This window comes from Panulirus ornatus, chromosome 65 (genome assembly GCF_036320965.1).
Source record: "Panulirus ornatus isolate Po-2019 chromosome 65, ASM3632096v1, whole genome shotgun sequence".
Classification (NCBI taxonomy): Eukaryota; Metazoa; Arthropoda; class Malacostraca; order Decapoda; family Palinuridae; genus Panulirus; species Panulirus ornatus.
This window is the reverse complement of record NC_092288.1, coordinates 17,166,175-17,182,132: the sequence shown is the minus strand read 5'-3', so window position 1 is coordinate 17,182,132 and position 15,958 is coordinate 17,166,175. Positions and strand designations below refer to the sequence as shown.

The 15,958-nt window shown below is 39.8% G+C and overlaps 1 protein-coding gene across 1 annotated transcript in view; it reads right to left on the bottom strand.

Annotated features, from left to right (window-relative positions):
- Positions 1–1,046: 1,046 nt before the first annotated feature.
- Positions 1,047–15,958, bottom strand: part of LOC139746556 (adenylate cyclase type 6-like) — a 1,154,491-nt gene continuing 1,139,579 nt past the window's right edge. Inside the window, 3 exon segments of the mRNA XM_071657911.1 lie at positions 1,047–5,200; positions 7,064–7,188; positions 9,358–9,489. Of these exon segments, the coding sequence (XP_071514012.1) occupies positions 5,018–5,200; positions 7,064–7,188; positions 9,358–9,489 (440 nt within the window). The 3' untranslated portion in view covers positions 1,047–5,017.

Genomic DNA, 15,958 nt, shown 5'->3' with positions numbered 1-15,958 from the left:
TTGCGGAACATCCAGTAGCAGGGAAATGCTAGACTCCCTCGGAGTGAGTAGATTTTCAACTATTGTCTTTTGTCAACAGACGATGATACAGACTCTTCACTTGCGGTGTGACCACAGGCAGGCAAAGCTTGTAGCGCACACTCACACACGCACAGAGTAATACTATAACTTCCTCATACTACCACTTACTACCATTTCTCAAATGCCCTCCTCCCACCTTCCGCATAGCACGCACATCCTCTGCGTGTGGCAGCACCGCCTCCCTAGATACGCTGTGCTCCTCACCCACTCACTCCTCTCGTTGCATCTGATCTCGCCTGACACCACTCATCGCTGAAGGCTTTCTCAGTATCCCTGCCACAAACCTCTTTATTACGTTATATATATATATATATATATATATATATATATATATATCTTACTGGCGTTACCGGATTCCGCCCGCATGTATTTCTCACTCCTGACGTGGCTATCAATTCCCTTTCGCTCGATGTAGCACAGCCTCAAAGCTGCAGCAGCCCCATAAGAAAGAGATCCTGGTGTTATACTACGTATACCTCAAATTCCTGTATCATTGGTAATACAAACTCGTCAAAGAACTGGCTCCAAAGGAGTCCACATCTTCCCTTTACTGGAAGTAGCGAACGCGGGCCCCAGGAAAAAAGTCTCGGATAATACCAGGTCTCCTTCTTGGAAAACGGTCGTGAGTACAGCATTACTAGGGGCATTGTCACAACAAAGGAATCCCCCTTAACCCGCCCCTGGGTGGAGTATAGTTTCCAAACTACAGGGACTCCAGAAAACAAATCTTTATATTATGATGATAGACTGAGCCTACTAGTGTCGTTATGACGTTCAAGGGTAAAGTTAACCATCAGAAATACTGGAAACGTCTGAGACATGCATATCTTACTGAATCTCATGTGGATTACATCCCTTTGAATAGAAATAAATAAAGAATAACTGTGGCAATACAACAGATTAGAATCTCTCTCTAATGTTTATGTAGTCGCTCTTATATTAGTCTGTTAATGAAACTCTGACCACTTGTTTGGTTGGTATTTATGTATTTCATTATACAAATGTCTGCTGACACCACCTCTTCTATTTATGTATTATATTTTCAACTCTATCCATTTTCGTTTCTATGACCTCTGTTCATTCACCTTCCTTATTCATTTCTCCTATTCACCTTTCTTTATCCATCCAATCAGTTCACTGTAGGTGTGCCTTCTTGTTTCATTAGTCTGTGAGTTTTAGTCGGTTCATCTGTGTAGATGCACAAATGTCCCAACTAACACGCCAGTAAGGGTATATCTGCTTTTATACTTCCTCCTTCCCCTAAAGCCTGCATGTGCCCTCAAACGCCTACCCTTGGAATGCTTTAAGTGGGTCAGCATTTAGTGAGCATGCAACACGAGTGCTTAGCAAAATCCGAGTCGTCCGCTTTCATTCGCCAAATCCTCCTACAGTTCTTTTTTTTTTCTGCTCTTAATCAAACCACACGTACAGCATCTGAATCTGTTAAGAAGTGGATCAGTGCTTGATAAATCTTGCCAGAGATTCTTAGCTGTACACCATGTACGTCTATTCGTCCTTAGATTTAAATTTAGTTTACTTTGACTTTCGAGAAAAGAATTGATATCTGCGTTTATGATCCTCTTTTTTTTCTAACTAAGGAAGCTTGGAACTGATGTGTACATACATGTACAGAAGTCCCTGGCCAACCACTGGGGTTATGTAGACCTCGTAGTTGGCAATACCGAGGTACGTGTGCGACAGCTGCGGTCCTCAAGCACACTGGGGTTGGATTCGTATCTCTTGTCACGTTTCCGATATGAAATAATCCAGAGTCGACAAGCACCGAGCCTAGTGTTGTGGAGCGTCCCTTGAATGGTTTCGGTTTCGGTGAAAACACATGCCATATAGTCACCGCCGAAGACATAATGTTTGTTATTAATCGCCACCAACTAAAGCTCTCTTTTCTTTCTGGCTCGTCTCGTTTGGGTTTGGTATATCATTATGCTTAAAGAGGCGATGTATAGACTGCTTATGCCAGCTGACAGTGATTCATACCTGTGTATAGAATGGACACTAGGGGGTGAGTCTTTCATATCCCCTCTCCTTACTCATCTCTTCCATATCTTGAAGTAGTTGATCTTACTTATATCGAAATGCTAATCTTAACTCTCTTCTTTTCATTTCCTCATTTCTCTGTATCATGACCTAATCATTGTCGTTTTCGCTCATTTATACGCTGTTCTTGTCTCCTTTAGCACCACTGTAATCGAATCCAGATCTTTGCATTATATTCTGTTTTACTTATATCTGCCCTACGCGGTTGTTCCATACTGAATATAACTATTTTTGATTATGTAGCTGATTCTTTATGTACATCCTTTACGTGCTTTCTTTTAGTTACGAGAGAATAAATTCCAATCAAATTTTATATCATTGATATCATCCACCCCCCACCCCGTCTCTCTCTCTCTCTCTCTCTCTCTCTCTCTCTCTCTCTCTCTCTCTCTCTCTCTCTCTCTCTCTCTCTGCCACTGGACATTATGTATCATGAGCACTGAGAATGATTTAGTAATATATTTTTCTTCTCCGATCATTAACCCAAAAAATATTCTCTTTGGACAGTGCAAACTTTTATGTACACAGTAAAACAGTACATGAACAAATTCACAACACAGGATTAAAAGCTAAAACTTTTTTGGCTACCTCACCTTCTACCGATAGAGAGACTAATCTCATTTTTTGTTTTAAATATGAAGCACACACTACATGGTCCCATAGATACATCCATTATAGCAGCTCACACATCATGTGAACTAACTATGTCCTCTTTTGGAAAAAAAGAAAAGAAAAAAGATACACTATATTTGACACACTAAATGGAAGAATACCATATACATATATATATATATTACATATGTACAGTATTTCATGAGCTGTTTCCTTTTTCAGTAAGGTACGGTGTGTTTTCCATTGAAAATCCTAATGTTTGGCCACCCCCTCCCTTATTTACAGTATGAAACAGTAGATTTGTTTTATAAATACACACTTCAGAACTGTATGTAGGACACATGCAGTTCCAGAGTATCACTGTCATAGGCCCCCAAGATCAAGGAATCACCAGGTATGGAATCCCCTCCTTGATCAAGAGTTCAATGTTAGAATGTAACTTAGTAAATAAATCACCAGACCCGAGACCAATTGTGTGTCACTAGGGGTCACACTTAATGTAAAGGTAAACAAAGTCATGCACATGGTGGTCACGTGACACTAGGTAATCATAAGTAATGTCCAAAAGAAAAAAAAAAAGGATTTTTTTTTTTTTTTTTTTTGGAATCGACATCTGACCAATATATAAGACAGTGTGTAGCGTTCTGTATACATTTCAGCTGCTTTCATATTGCTGTTTGGTATTAATTTGATCAATATAACAGAATTGAAAAATAATCCCGAGACCGTTTAATGCATCTTTTTTTGTTTTGTTTGTCAACACATGGGAAGCCATGCACCATCAGAACTCAAGATTAAAAAGAGTGAATACAACTGCTTAAGATGCCGTGGGGACTCTGCACTGTGATATGCATGAAAGAAACTCGTTAGAAAACTGTGGTAATTTACACTGCATCATATTGTCATCATTATGTTTAGAAGAATATCTTAATATTTCATAAAGTTTAGAATGAATTATCATTTGAGATAAAAATATTTGATTTATATATATATATATATATATATATATATATATATATATATATATATATATATATATATATATATATATTTGCCCATGCAATTAATCATCTGGATAACACTATATTAAGGCATATAAAGCTATGCAGAGAAGATTAAAGACTTCAGAATGACGTACAAGTATCTCATATTGACAAAAGTATTAAAAAGAAAAGTTCCCAACTCTTGAGTTTGAGGGCTAACACTTATAAACAAAATTCTCTTTTTTGTAAATCACATTACATAGATTGCTCGGTAATGCCACAGGCATCCCAATCTCTTATATAAATGACTAGTGTCAGGTCATGTCGGAAAATAGTTTTATACAAATATCTGTCGAACATTAAAGGAAGATTAGTAACATATTACAAAGGATATATATATATTTTTTTTGGTGGGGTTTAATACTTGTGGCATCTTTAAATCCACTCAAAAGTACTAAGTACACATATAGCATAGATTCAGAGCAAATATCTCTCGAAGATGCTGAATGACTCAGAGCTGCAAAAGTTGTTTCCAAGCTATCAATATTCTATGTTTGACAAGAACCTTAAAGATTACATAAGCGCTTTCGAAGACTGTACACTTTTGAAGCTTATCTCACTAACCAGCACACTAGCACAGCCAAAAACTGACAGTCCCAACATATACACAGTCTACAAAACACTTGGAGTGTGACAGTAGCCTCACACATGCCTGGGGTTGTTTTACAAGTTAACCCAACCACGACTGGGTATTTATCAACACCAAATGGACAGTGATAGTGAGCCACAACTGTTTCTTGTGTGATGCTGGGAAGTATACCACAGCCAAAGTCCCCAACATTATTATCATTACACAGTCTACAAAACACCTGTACTTTGACAGCAGTCTCACAAATCCCTGGAATAGTTTGATAAGTTAGCCCACACCTGGGTATTTATCAACACCATATGGGCTGTGCTTGTGAACCACAACTGTCTCTTGTGTGATGATGGGAACTGATTACACTTCGGTTTCTCCCTGGACACAACGTACTAAGATATTCCAGAGTAACTGAAAAGTCCCAGTTTCCTCCTATTTCAGGGGAGGGAAAGCAGGCACTGGTGAACACTCAATATGAACAGTCAGACGCATACCATTATTCATTTGACGCCCGTATGGCTTTATCAGTCGAGGTAGGTCCACCGTTTGTCTGTTAATAGACTTGGCATAATCTCTTGTCTCCTCACTGGACTGTAACTACACCATCTTGTGCAACTCTTTAGCTGTGTCTCATTATTGCCACAGTCTACTTGTGATTCTCGGCCGAGTCTTCTGATCTCGCCTTTGGACAGTCTTCTTCTATAGTGTCGTGACTCTTCCCATTCAGGAAGTAGGTGATCATGTCGCCCTTTCCCTTGACCTTGATGACCCCCCGACACGTCAGTGGGTAACCCTTCTTGTGCAGTATTTGGTAGACTTCTTGTGTCACCTGGAAATAGAATGTGGTTCATTTACGTATGCAAATAAGGTTTTTTTCTCGTTTTTTAAATCCGAAAGTCCAAGAATAAATAACCTCAAACAAACTTTTGCACCGATCAGTTTTGTGTATCCAAAGGACACACTTATGGGTAACTTTCCAGTTTTATGTTTCCTCAAGGACGCACTTATCATAAGTAACTCTCTAATTTCATGTATCGTCAAAGACATTTGTACTTGTGGTTCTACTTGCTGTCACTCCATGGGGTCTTTCTGCATCTGTGTAAGATGAAAGCAAAATAGTTGAAGTCTTCTGTACAAATTTTCAGGAAACGTTTGATAACGTCCTGCATCATAGATCATCAGACATGATAAGTCATTAGTTGTGCTTCGGTTGTTAGAAAATTGATGAAATGGTTAGATGTAACAAGTGGTGTGCCACAAGGATCAGTCTTGGGTCAGGTCCTCTTTTTCATTTATATTGATGACGCTGATCATTAGCTGCCTTGTACGATATCAAGATTCATATGTGATGATAAGCTCAGAAATACATCTACAACAGACTCTGACCGTCTTCAGGTGTAGGCTGGCATAGCCAACCGATGGATTGGGTTCGCAGATGAATTATCATATCGATGATTGTAAATATTACACGTTGGTGCGAAAACGGAAAGGCAGGCTGTAGTATGAATTTTGTTGACCTACAAAACAGGGAAATAGGGAATTAAAGACCTGGTTGTGATAGTATCTGGTGACTTTAGACTTACGTAGGCAGATTATAGAAACGGTAAAACAGGCGAACAAAATTCTTGGATTCATAGATTGGACTTTTGAAATGATTCTCAATCTGCAGGTCATTAGTGCTTCCTACCGTGAGTACGTGTTCATTGCTGGTCATCCTAATTGAAAAAAAGAAAGTAGAGAATGGTTTAGATATAGCTGCGAGCTGCCAATATTTCTCCTGGGCTGAGAAGCAAATCCTTTGAAATCATACAAGACCATTAGATCTTATCTACCTTAGAGAAAAGTTGGAAGTAATATAATACAAGTATTCAAGATTATCAAAGGCTTTGATGATGTCGATCTAAACAGCTTCTTAAGGCGAGATTTCTCTGGTTTTACTTCCAGTAATGGATACAAACTCGTGGGCAAGTGTTTTGATACGAAGTACTTATCTTACAACATCTTTATTAACTTAGAGAATGATTCAAATCAATTAGAGTGGCAGGAAGCAGAACCATTGATTGATACGTTTAAGAGGAAACTGAGTATGATCTTCGCTTCGAATCCAAGACTGTCATTGTTTGTGCCTTCTTAGTTGCGAGTACAATTTACTGGTGTTTCTCTTTTAAATCATCTTTTTCTTCTTACTACATTACCCTAATTATCCGATCTTTTCCTCTGGCATAAAAGGCCTTGAAAGGACCCAGTGGCCTTTTTGAATTCCATCCGCATTCCTACGTTTATCATCATCCTAAAAGTGCATAACCAACTCTTCATAATCACTTTTTGTGTCGGAATCTTTTTACTTTTCTAATTTCAGTAAAGCTTTGCTTCTTAATATTTTAACTTCAACTTTGATATTAAAGACGTCCTCTGATGATTGATATTTCACTTAAAAGTTTAGTATTTTCCAATAATCAAAGCCGGATTTTTTCAGGTGATATTCATACCAAATTATCTCGTTACCAGGCTTCGGTTCCCATTATACTGGTTTTCTCCTTTGTACTCCAGGTTTTGCTACATTCATCCATATCATTCATGATCACTGTAACTTAAAAATGTATTTTTAACTCCCATCCCCTTATCTCATGATTAAAGATGCTCCACTAAAATATTCACTTAAGATTGAAAAGATAATCAAAGTTACACTTACTTGTATCTTATCCAGTTCCCCTGTGGAGTCCATCCTGGACGCCACGTTGACAGCATTGCCCCAGATGTCATACTGTGGTTTCCGAGCACCAATAACACCAGCCACAACGGGACCTATGTTGATACCTGTTGATAAACACCAAGACTGAGCAAAAGTTTCATTCTCGATGACCTTCAGTGCTCACACTACGGTCTTGAAGCTACGGATCACGTTACTAACGACGTTTTTTTGTCTATGATAACCAACAAAGGTACGGCCAAAAGCATGCCTTTGACCATGGCTTTCTCAGACGAAAGGTGGAATGACGAGTAACGAAAAAAAGAAGAAATTCAGCTAATTATCTAGGTGGGGTCCTTAGATGCCTTGTGGCCCCAATTCTTTAAGATGGTAGAGATATGGGGAGAGGGAAAGACACACGAAGTTGGAGAATGCCACAACCTTCTTATGAAAAAGAGTCGGCATAATAAAAGTTAGTCCTAGTATTGTTGACCACGACACTGAAGCTCTGGGAACCACCAACCAGACGTAAGCCTTGAGTCCAAGACTTATGGACTGCGGCGTATGGACACATCTCGTGAGAACACTGAGTCGAATAATCCTGTAGTCGAGGTGTTATACACAACTGGAGGAAAGTCTACGAAACATGAATGCAACCATGGCGGGAAAGAAATTTTGAGCTAGACGGCGTTGAATTTGGGAGACTTGAGATTTGTAAGGCAAGCAAGGGGTGTTTTCGTACTAAGACTGTCCTTAGATGAGAAAGAATATGACTTGGAGACTAGACTAGTGAAGAGAAGGTGACATAGTCTTAGACAGCTGGAGGTCAGAGAGATATGGTAAGATAGGGAAAAGATAATATTCAGAGGAGGAAAGATTCGACCTAAGGCTACAAAAAAAAAAAGAAAAGACAAAGACCTGGGCCAGGGAAGGGATGTTACAGCCACTGCTGTGCTGGCTCACTGCACGACCGTCACTTCTGACACCCTGATTGTGATATCTAACCGGTCGTTGGTTGCCTGCTTCTTACTGCCTCTACTTAAGAAATTAAGAAAGTAATTTCTTACACGAAGCAAGTCAATCAAGATATTGTATTTTAGACATATAAGTAATGAGAGTTGCGAAGTGATGGATCGACCTTCTCAGTCTGTCACGTAACTAAGTGTAATAGTGCTAGATTAAGATTAATATATGGTTGTTTGATTATATAATGGCGCAAAGTTAACAGTGATGTATGGTCCTTTGATTATATATATATATATATATATATATATATATATATATATATATATATATATATAATATTATTATTATTATTATTATTATTATTATTATACTTTGTCGCTGTCTCTCTTCTACGACAAGCAGGGAATACGTGGGAAGTATTCTTTTTTTTTTTTTCCAAAAGAAGGAACAGAGAAGGGGGCCAGGTGAGGATATTCCCTCAAAGGCCCAGTCCTCTGTTCTCAACGCTACCTCGCTATCGCGGGAAATGGCGAATAGTATGAAAAAAAAAAAAGAAAATATATATATATATAGATAGATAGATAGAGAGAGATAATGGGATGGCCTTGGTTAGGTCCTCAGCTGCCTGTGCCCTCCCAGCTAACATTAAAAGATATTTGCGTTATAGCTTCTTGTAAATTCACATGTAAATGCTGTGTTAAAAGTTTCTGCAAAAGTCTTCGCAAACTCTCGATGAATTTGTAAATAGAAAGTAATTCAAGCAGATGTTCCTAGCTTCAAAAATTCACGAAAGTAGAACCCATTTGATTTATAGTCAAAGTACTGAAAGTTTTATGAAGCATTTCTCGTTCAACTTAGCAACTCCAGAGAACCCCATTATATAGGCTGAGATGTTGATTCAACAGCCAATAATCTTCAAAGACCCATTGCAGAAAAAAAGAGAAACAAGATGGCACATTTTTCTTTGTGTTATGTGATTTCACTATTCTCATTTATCGTAATGTGAAAGTGATGTAAAAAGTTAAATCATTTAATGACTGATACAAAGGTTTACACTCTCCTCAAATATCGAGACATTACAGAGTTCAAAGCTGTCTGGTAAGGTACTGTCTCCTTTTAACGATGAAGGCTCCAGTCACGGAGAAAAGTCAACATCAAGACCGAGCCTTAATTGAAATATAAAGAGGTTAATGTAATGGAAAATAAAAAAGAAGAGATGAGGAAAAGTATTTACGAACTTGGAAGAAAATGAAAAACCTGTCTTCTATGATTTGCCAGATATCATGTACTATTTTTTATGTCACAAAAGAAGAGAGTGAGGAGCTACTTACCTATCCGTATTTTGAAATTATTGAATGAATGTTTGTTCACGTATTCCAGTTGGTCGCGAAGTTTCAGAGCATAGTCTGCCATCGCTGTAACATGGCTGAAGTTTTTCAAATCTCGAGTTGCCTTTGTCAGACCTGTGAAGAACATTGCATATTAGATATTGCATTGTGGTGGGGTGGCGACGGGAATGGTTGAAGGCAGCAAGTATGAATATGTATATGTGTATTTATGTATATGTCTGTGTATGTATATGTATGTATACGTTGAAATGTATATGTATGGATATGTGCGTGTATGGGCGTTTATGTATATGTATATACAAATGTGTGTATGTGGGTGGTTGGGTCATTCTTCGTCTGTTTCCTTGAGCTACCTCGCTGACGCGGGAAACAGCGATTAAGTGTTATGATATATATATATATATATATATATATATATATATATATATATATATATATATATATATATATATATAAACCCTCCCCTATTTGTATTTTTAAATTTCTAAAAGGTAAAACAGGAGTCATGCAGAGAGTGCTCATCCTCCTCGAAGGCTCAGAGTGGGGTGTCTAAATGTGTGTGGATGTAACCAAGATGAGAAAAAAACAGGGATAGGTAATATGTTTGAGGAAAGGAACCTGGATGTTTTGGCTCTGAGTGAAACGATTAGTGGTTTGGGAATGTTTTGTGGTTCGTAAGAGGACAAGAGCAAAGGAAGGGGTAGCATTACTCATGAAACAGCTGTGGGAGTATGTGATAGAGTGTAAGAAAGTAAACTGTAAATTGATATGGGTAAAACTGAAAGTAGATGGAGAGAGATGGGTGATTATTGATGCCTATGCACCTGGTCATGAAAAGAAAGATCATGAGAGGCAAGCGTTTTGGGAGCAACTGAGTGAGTGTGTTAGCAGCTTTGATGAACGAGACCGGGTTATAGTGAAGGGTGATTTGAATGCAAAGGTGAGTATTGTGGCAGTTCAGGGCATAATTGGTGTATATGGGGTGTTCAGTGTTGTAAATGGAAATGGTGAAGAGCTCGTAGATTTGTGTGCTGAAAAAGCACTGGTGATTGGAAATACCTGGTATAAAAAGAGAGATATACATAAGTATGAGTATGTAAGTAGGAGAGATAATCAGAGAGCGTTATTGGATTATGTGTTAATTAATAGGTGCGTGAAAGAGAGACTTTTGGATGTTAATGTGCTGAGAGGGACAACTGGAGGGATGTCTGATCATTATCTTGTGGAGGCGAAGGTGAAGATTTATAGAGGTTTTCAGAAAAGAAGAGAAAATGTTGGGGTGAAGAGAGTGGTGAGAGTAAGTGAGCTTGGAAAGGAAACTTGCGTGAGGAAGCATCAGGAGATATTGAGCGCAAAATGGAAGAAGGTGAGAGCAAATGACGTAAGGGGAGTGGGGGAGGAATGTGATGTATTTAGGGAAGCAGGGATGGCTTGCGCAAAAGATGCTTACGGCATGAGAAAGGTGGGAGGTGGGCAGCTTAGAAAGGATAGTGAGTGGTGGGATGAGGAAGTAAGATTGTTAGTGAAAGAGAAGAGAGAGGCGTTTGGACGATTTTTGCAGGGAAGTAGTGCGAATTGCTGGGAGATGTGCAAAAGAAAGAGGCCGGAGGTCAAGAGAAAGGTGCAAGTGGTGAAAAAGAGGGCAAATGAGAGTTGGGGTAAGAGAGTATCATTAAATCTTAGGATGAATAAGAAATGTTGTGGAAGAAGGTAGATAAAGTGCGTAAGACAAGGGAACAAATGGGAACATCAGTGAAGGGGGCTAATGGGGAGGTAGTAACAAGTAGTGATGAAGTGAGGAGATGGAGTGAGTATTTTGAAGGTTTGTTGAACGTGTTTGATGATAGAGTGGCAGATATAGGGTATTTTGGTCGAGGTGGTGTGCGAAGTGAGAGGGTCAGGGAGAATGATTTGGTAAACAGAGAAGAGGTAGTGAAAGCTTTGCGGAAGATGAATGCCGGCAAGACGGCGGGTTTGGATTGTATCGCAGTGGAATCTATTTAAAAAAGGGGGTGACTGTATTGTTAACTAGTTGATAAGGATATTCAGTGTATGTATGGTCCATGGTGAAGTGCCTGAGGATTGGCGGAATGCATGCATAGTGCCACTGTACAAAGGCAAATGGGATAAAGGTGAGTGTTCAAATTACAAAGGTATAAGTTTGTTGAGTATTCCTGGGAAACTATATAGGAGAGTATTGATTGAGCAGTGTGGTTTCAGAAGTGGTAGAGGATGTGTGGGTCAGGTGTTTGCTTTGAAGAATGTATGTGAGAAATACTTAGAAAAACAGATGGATCTGTACGTAGCATTTATGGATCTGGAAAAGGCATATGATAGAGTTAATAGAGATGCTTTGTGGAAGGTATTAAGATGTAAGTTGCTAGAGGCAGTGAAAAGTTTTGATCAAGGATGTAAGGCATGTGTACGAGTAGGAAGAGAGGAAAGTGATCTGTTCCCAGTGAATGTCGGTTTGCGGCAGGGGTGTGTGATGTCTCTATGGCTGTTTAATTTGTTCATGGATGGGGTTGTTAGGGAGGTGAATGCATGAGTTTTGGAAAGAGGGGCAAGTATGCAGTCTGTTGTGGATGAGAGGGCTTGGGAATGGAGTCGCTTGTTGTTCGCTGTTGATACAGCGCTGGTAGCTGATCCGGGTGAGAAACTGCAGAAGCTGGTGACTGAGTTTGGTAAAGTGTGTGAAAGAAGAAAGCTGAGAGTAAATGTGAATAAGAGCAAGGTTATTAGGGTTCAATTGGGTTGAGGGGCAAGTTAATTGGGAGGTAGGTTTGAATGGAGAAAAACTGGAGGAAGTGAAGTGTTTTAGATATCTGGGAGTGGATTTAGCAGCGGATGGAACCATGGAAGCAGCAGTGAGTCACAGGATGGGGGAGGGGGCGAAGATTTTGGAAGCGTTGAAAAATGTGTGGAAGGCGAGAACGTTATCTCGGGGAACAAAAATGGATATGTTTGAAGGAATAGTGGTTCCAACAATGCTACATGGTTGCGAGGCTTGGACTATAGATAAGGTTGTGCGGAGTTGGGTGGATGTGCTGGAAATGAGATGTTTGAGAACAGTATGTGGTGTGAGGTGGTTTGATCAAGTAATGAAAGGATAAGAGAGATGTGTGGTAATAAAACAGAATGTGGTTGAGAGAGCAGAAGAGGGTGTATTGAAATTGTTTGTTCACATGGAAAAAATGAATGAGGAAAGATTAACAAAAAGGCTATTTTTTTCAGAGGCGAGGGGAAGGAGAAGTGGGAGAGCAAATTGGAGGTGGAAGGATGGTGTGAGAAAGATTTTGAGCGATCGGGGCCTGAACATACAGGAGGATGAAAGGCGTGCAAGGAATAGAGTGAATTGGAACTATGTGGTATACCGGGGTCGACGTGCTGTCAATGGATTGAACTAGGGCATTGAACCCGGGATTATGAAACTGGTGGGTCGTAATGCTAACCTCAGCATCAGTCTGTGTGTGTGTGTGTGTGTGTGTGTGTGTGTGTGTGTGTGTGTGTGTGTGTGTGTGTAATTACAGTAAGGAAAATGAGTTCTGCACTCGTGGGGTTCCATGTCTTGAGCTTTGTGTACCATCAAGTAACTCTTCCAACGTTTGTGTACTGCCAGCATTCAGTCTGTTTCATCCATCCGCCAACATGAGTTCAGTCTTCCCATCCAATTAACAAGCGTCTTGTTATGACCTCTGGTTACTCTGTTATACCATTTCATGAGAAGCTGTTCACTGTCAAGGTCATCCATCTGATTTAGAGACCTGAAGGCTTTGATCAGGTCATCGCTTTCTCTTTTCTCCTCCAAGAAGGGCAACTATGTCGACTGTAGCCTCTCGCCTATAGCTCAGCTCTCTTAATTCAGGTAATAGCTTAGTTACCTAACTCAGGGCTCTGTCAAGTAGATCATTGTGTTTCTTTAAAGGTGGCGACCACTTTATCAAATAGTTTACATTCATCTCCAAAATCATGTGATTCTAATATGTGCCACCAGACAATATGACGCCACACCCTTTCTTCTGATGTGGAACGCTGGTGGCAGGTTTGACATAATGTCGATCCTTAGGTTTCTTTCGTATCCGAATTCTTGTGGAACATTTTCTGTCATGTACTAATCAAGCCACTGCTTTCTTTCTCTGTGTCCCATTCTCATGACTTTGCACTAACTTGGATGACTTTGAACTCCTCAACCATTTACCGGACCAACTTGGAGTTTGTGTAAGTCCGTCCCCTTGTAAGCCTATGCAGTCATTGTTGTTCTTAACTTCCCTCATGACCTTGGATTTATCCTCATGTATGTTTAGGTAAGGGGCCACAAACCATTTGGCAAGTCGTTTACACTTACTAAGAAGAGCAGAGTACCCAAGACCGAGTCCTGCGGTAAGAATTTAGGGACCCCACCCCAATTTGTCGAAAATGCTCCCTCTACTCTGTGTCATTTGATCCCTTCAGTTATCGTAATTCTCCACCCGGTGATTCTGCAGATCCTTTTTCTTAATTCTCCTCTGATGTGGTGCAGTAGCAAACGTTTTCTATTAGAGGATCAGGAACACTCAACCTTCCCATCCATTTCTTTGGTCTTAGACGAGCTCACTCTGTCAAACAAGTCCAAAAGATATGTACTGCATGACCTTTCCCTGAACCCGTGAGTCTCCTGGCAATATAACTTACTTACAATTTGTTGTCCCTTTGTTTTCTGTTCATTTTTTCAATGGTTTTAATCGACCACACCTGACGAGGAGTTTATTCTGTAATTCAGACTAATTTCAAGATAACTTTTCAATAAATTGGGCTCAACATTTGCCTTCCTCCATCCTCTGGCACCATGTTTTCCTCTGGCGACGTGTTGAACCATAGTTGAAGCTGCCTAGCGAGTGTGTCTGCACACACCTTCAACCCATATGAATAGACTTCATCAGGACTGTCAGCCCTATATGGATTACTCTGTCTAAAGAACCTGGGTATGTCTTTTCTATCAAATTTCATTACCTTCCATTTCATCTAGTTAGTGTTGGAGCAACAGTGTCTTCCACTGTGAAGACACTTTTAAGCTTATCTTTCAGTTCCTCGCATATTCCCTGATCATACTCGATAGTTTTCTCCCCTGACGCCATCAGCCTACTGTAGCTGCCCTAAATTTACTCAGTAATTTGTTTCCGAGGAACTTACGTAGACCCTGGATTATCTTTTGTCTTATCCACATTATTCTCCTCAAAGTTTCTCTGCTCCTCCGTCCTTTTTTTTTTTGTATTCATATCTTGTTGTCTTATATTGTCTTATACCTTTTGATTGCTGGGTGGCTACTGTGTTATTTATATCTCCCTTTGATTTTTGGCATTCTCTCTCTCTCTCTCTCTCTCTCTCTCTCTCTCTCTCTCTCTCTCTCTCTCTCTCTCTCTCTCTCTCTCTCTCTCTCTCTCTCTCTCTCTCCACTGCTTCATCCAATGGTACCCATTCTCTAACTCCTCTGTAAGAAATTTCATTGAACCAGCTATAACACTAGTCCTATACTCCGTTTATAGAACTCCCTTTCCCAGTTTATGTTCCCAAAGAGCATGTTCATTTCTACTAAGTTGCCATGATTCTGTGTGTGTGTGTGTGTGTGTGTGTGTGTGTGTGTGTGCGTGTGTGTGTGTGTGTGTGTGTGTGTGTGTGTTAATGATAGCAATAATGATAATGATAATGAAAATGACAATATTGCGATTAGTTATTTTTGATTACTGTGCCTATCTAGTAAAGTATGTGGAGGGAGTTCTATACTAGCGGGTCCCTATCTTTTGACTTTCTATATCAAGTAGCCTTTAGATTATTGCATGATGCCAGCTTTCATAATCTCATTGTTTAGTCTGTCCTAACCATCTCCCAGCTCTTACACTAAGACAGTTGTTCTTCATATCTCATCTGAAAAGCTTCTTGCCTAACTTCTAATCATGGCCTCAAGTTACTCTGGTTCTGCATCTTATAAAGAGCTGTTCAGCGTCCACGTCCGTCCAACTGATTCAGTGTCTTGAAGGCTGTAATCAGGTCATTCGTCTCTCGTCTCTTCTCCATAGCAGAGAAGTCTGTAGCGCCTCAGCCACTCGTTGTAGCTCAGCTCTCTATAATTTAGGTACCATCACAGATGCTCCGCAGTGGACCCTTCCAGTTAGATCTTATAGTTTCTTAAAGTGCAGTGAGCAGACGTAGGGAACATAATCCTGCCTTTGGTCTGTGTTGGGAATAGCTTACAGAATATTTCATAAACTTAACTGCTGTTCTAATATTTGCCAGGAGACAGTTTGCCCCTTCCACACTTCTCTTAATGTAGAGCTCAGGCGACAAGGTAGGCACAGTGTTAACCCCAGGGTGACCTTCACACACAGATCCTTGTAGCTTTATATCCTGCCGGGTATTAATCGCATTGTGGCCTTTTCTCAAGGCGTCTGATCCGTATTACCTTACATTGATCACACGTTATCGTTTCAGACCAACTTCAGAATTCGTCTAGGTTCCCCTGTATGCCGGAGTATCTATTGTTATATTTTCATCTTATCATCAGTAAACATGCTTAAGTATTAGGACAGTCCATCAGGTGAATCAATTA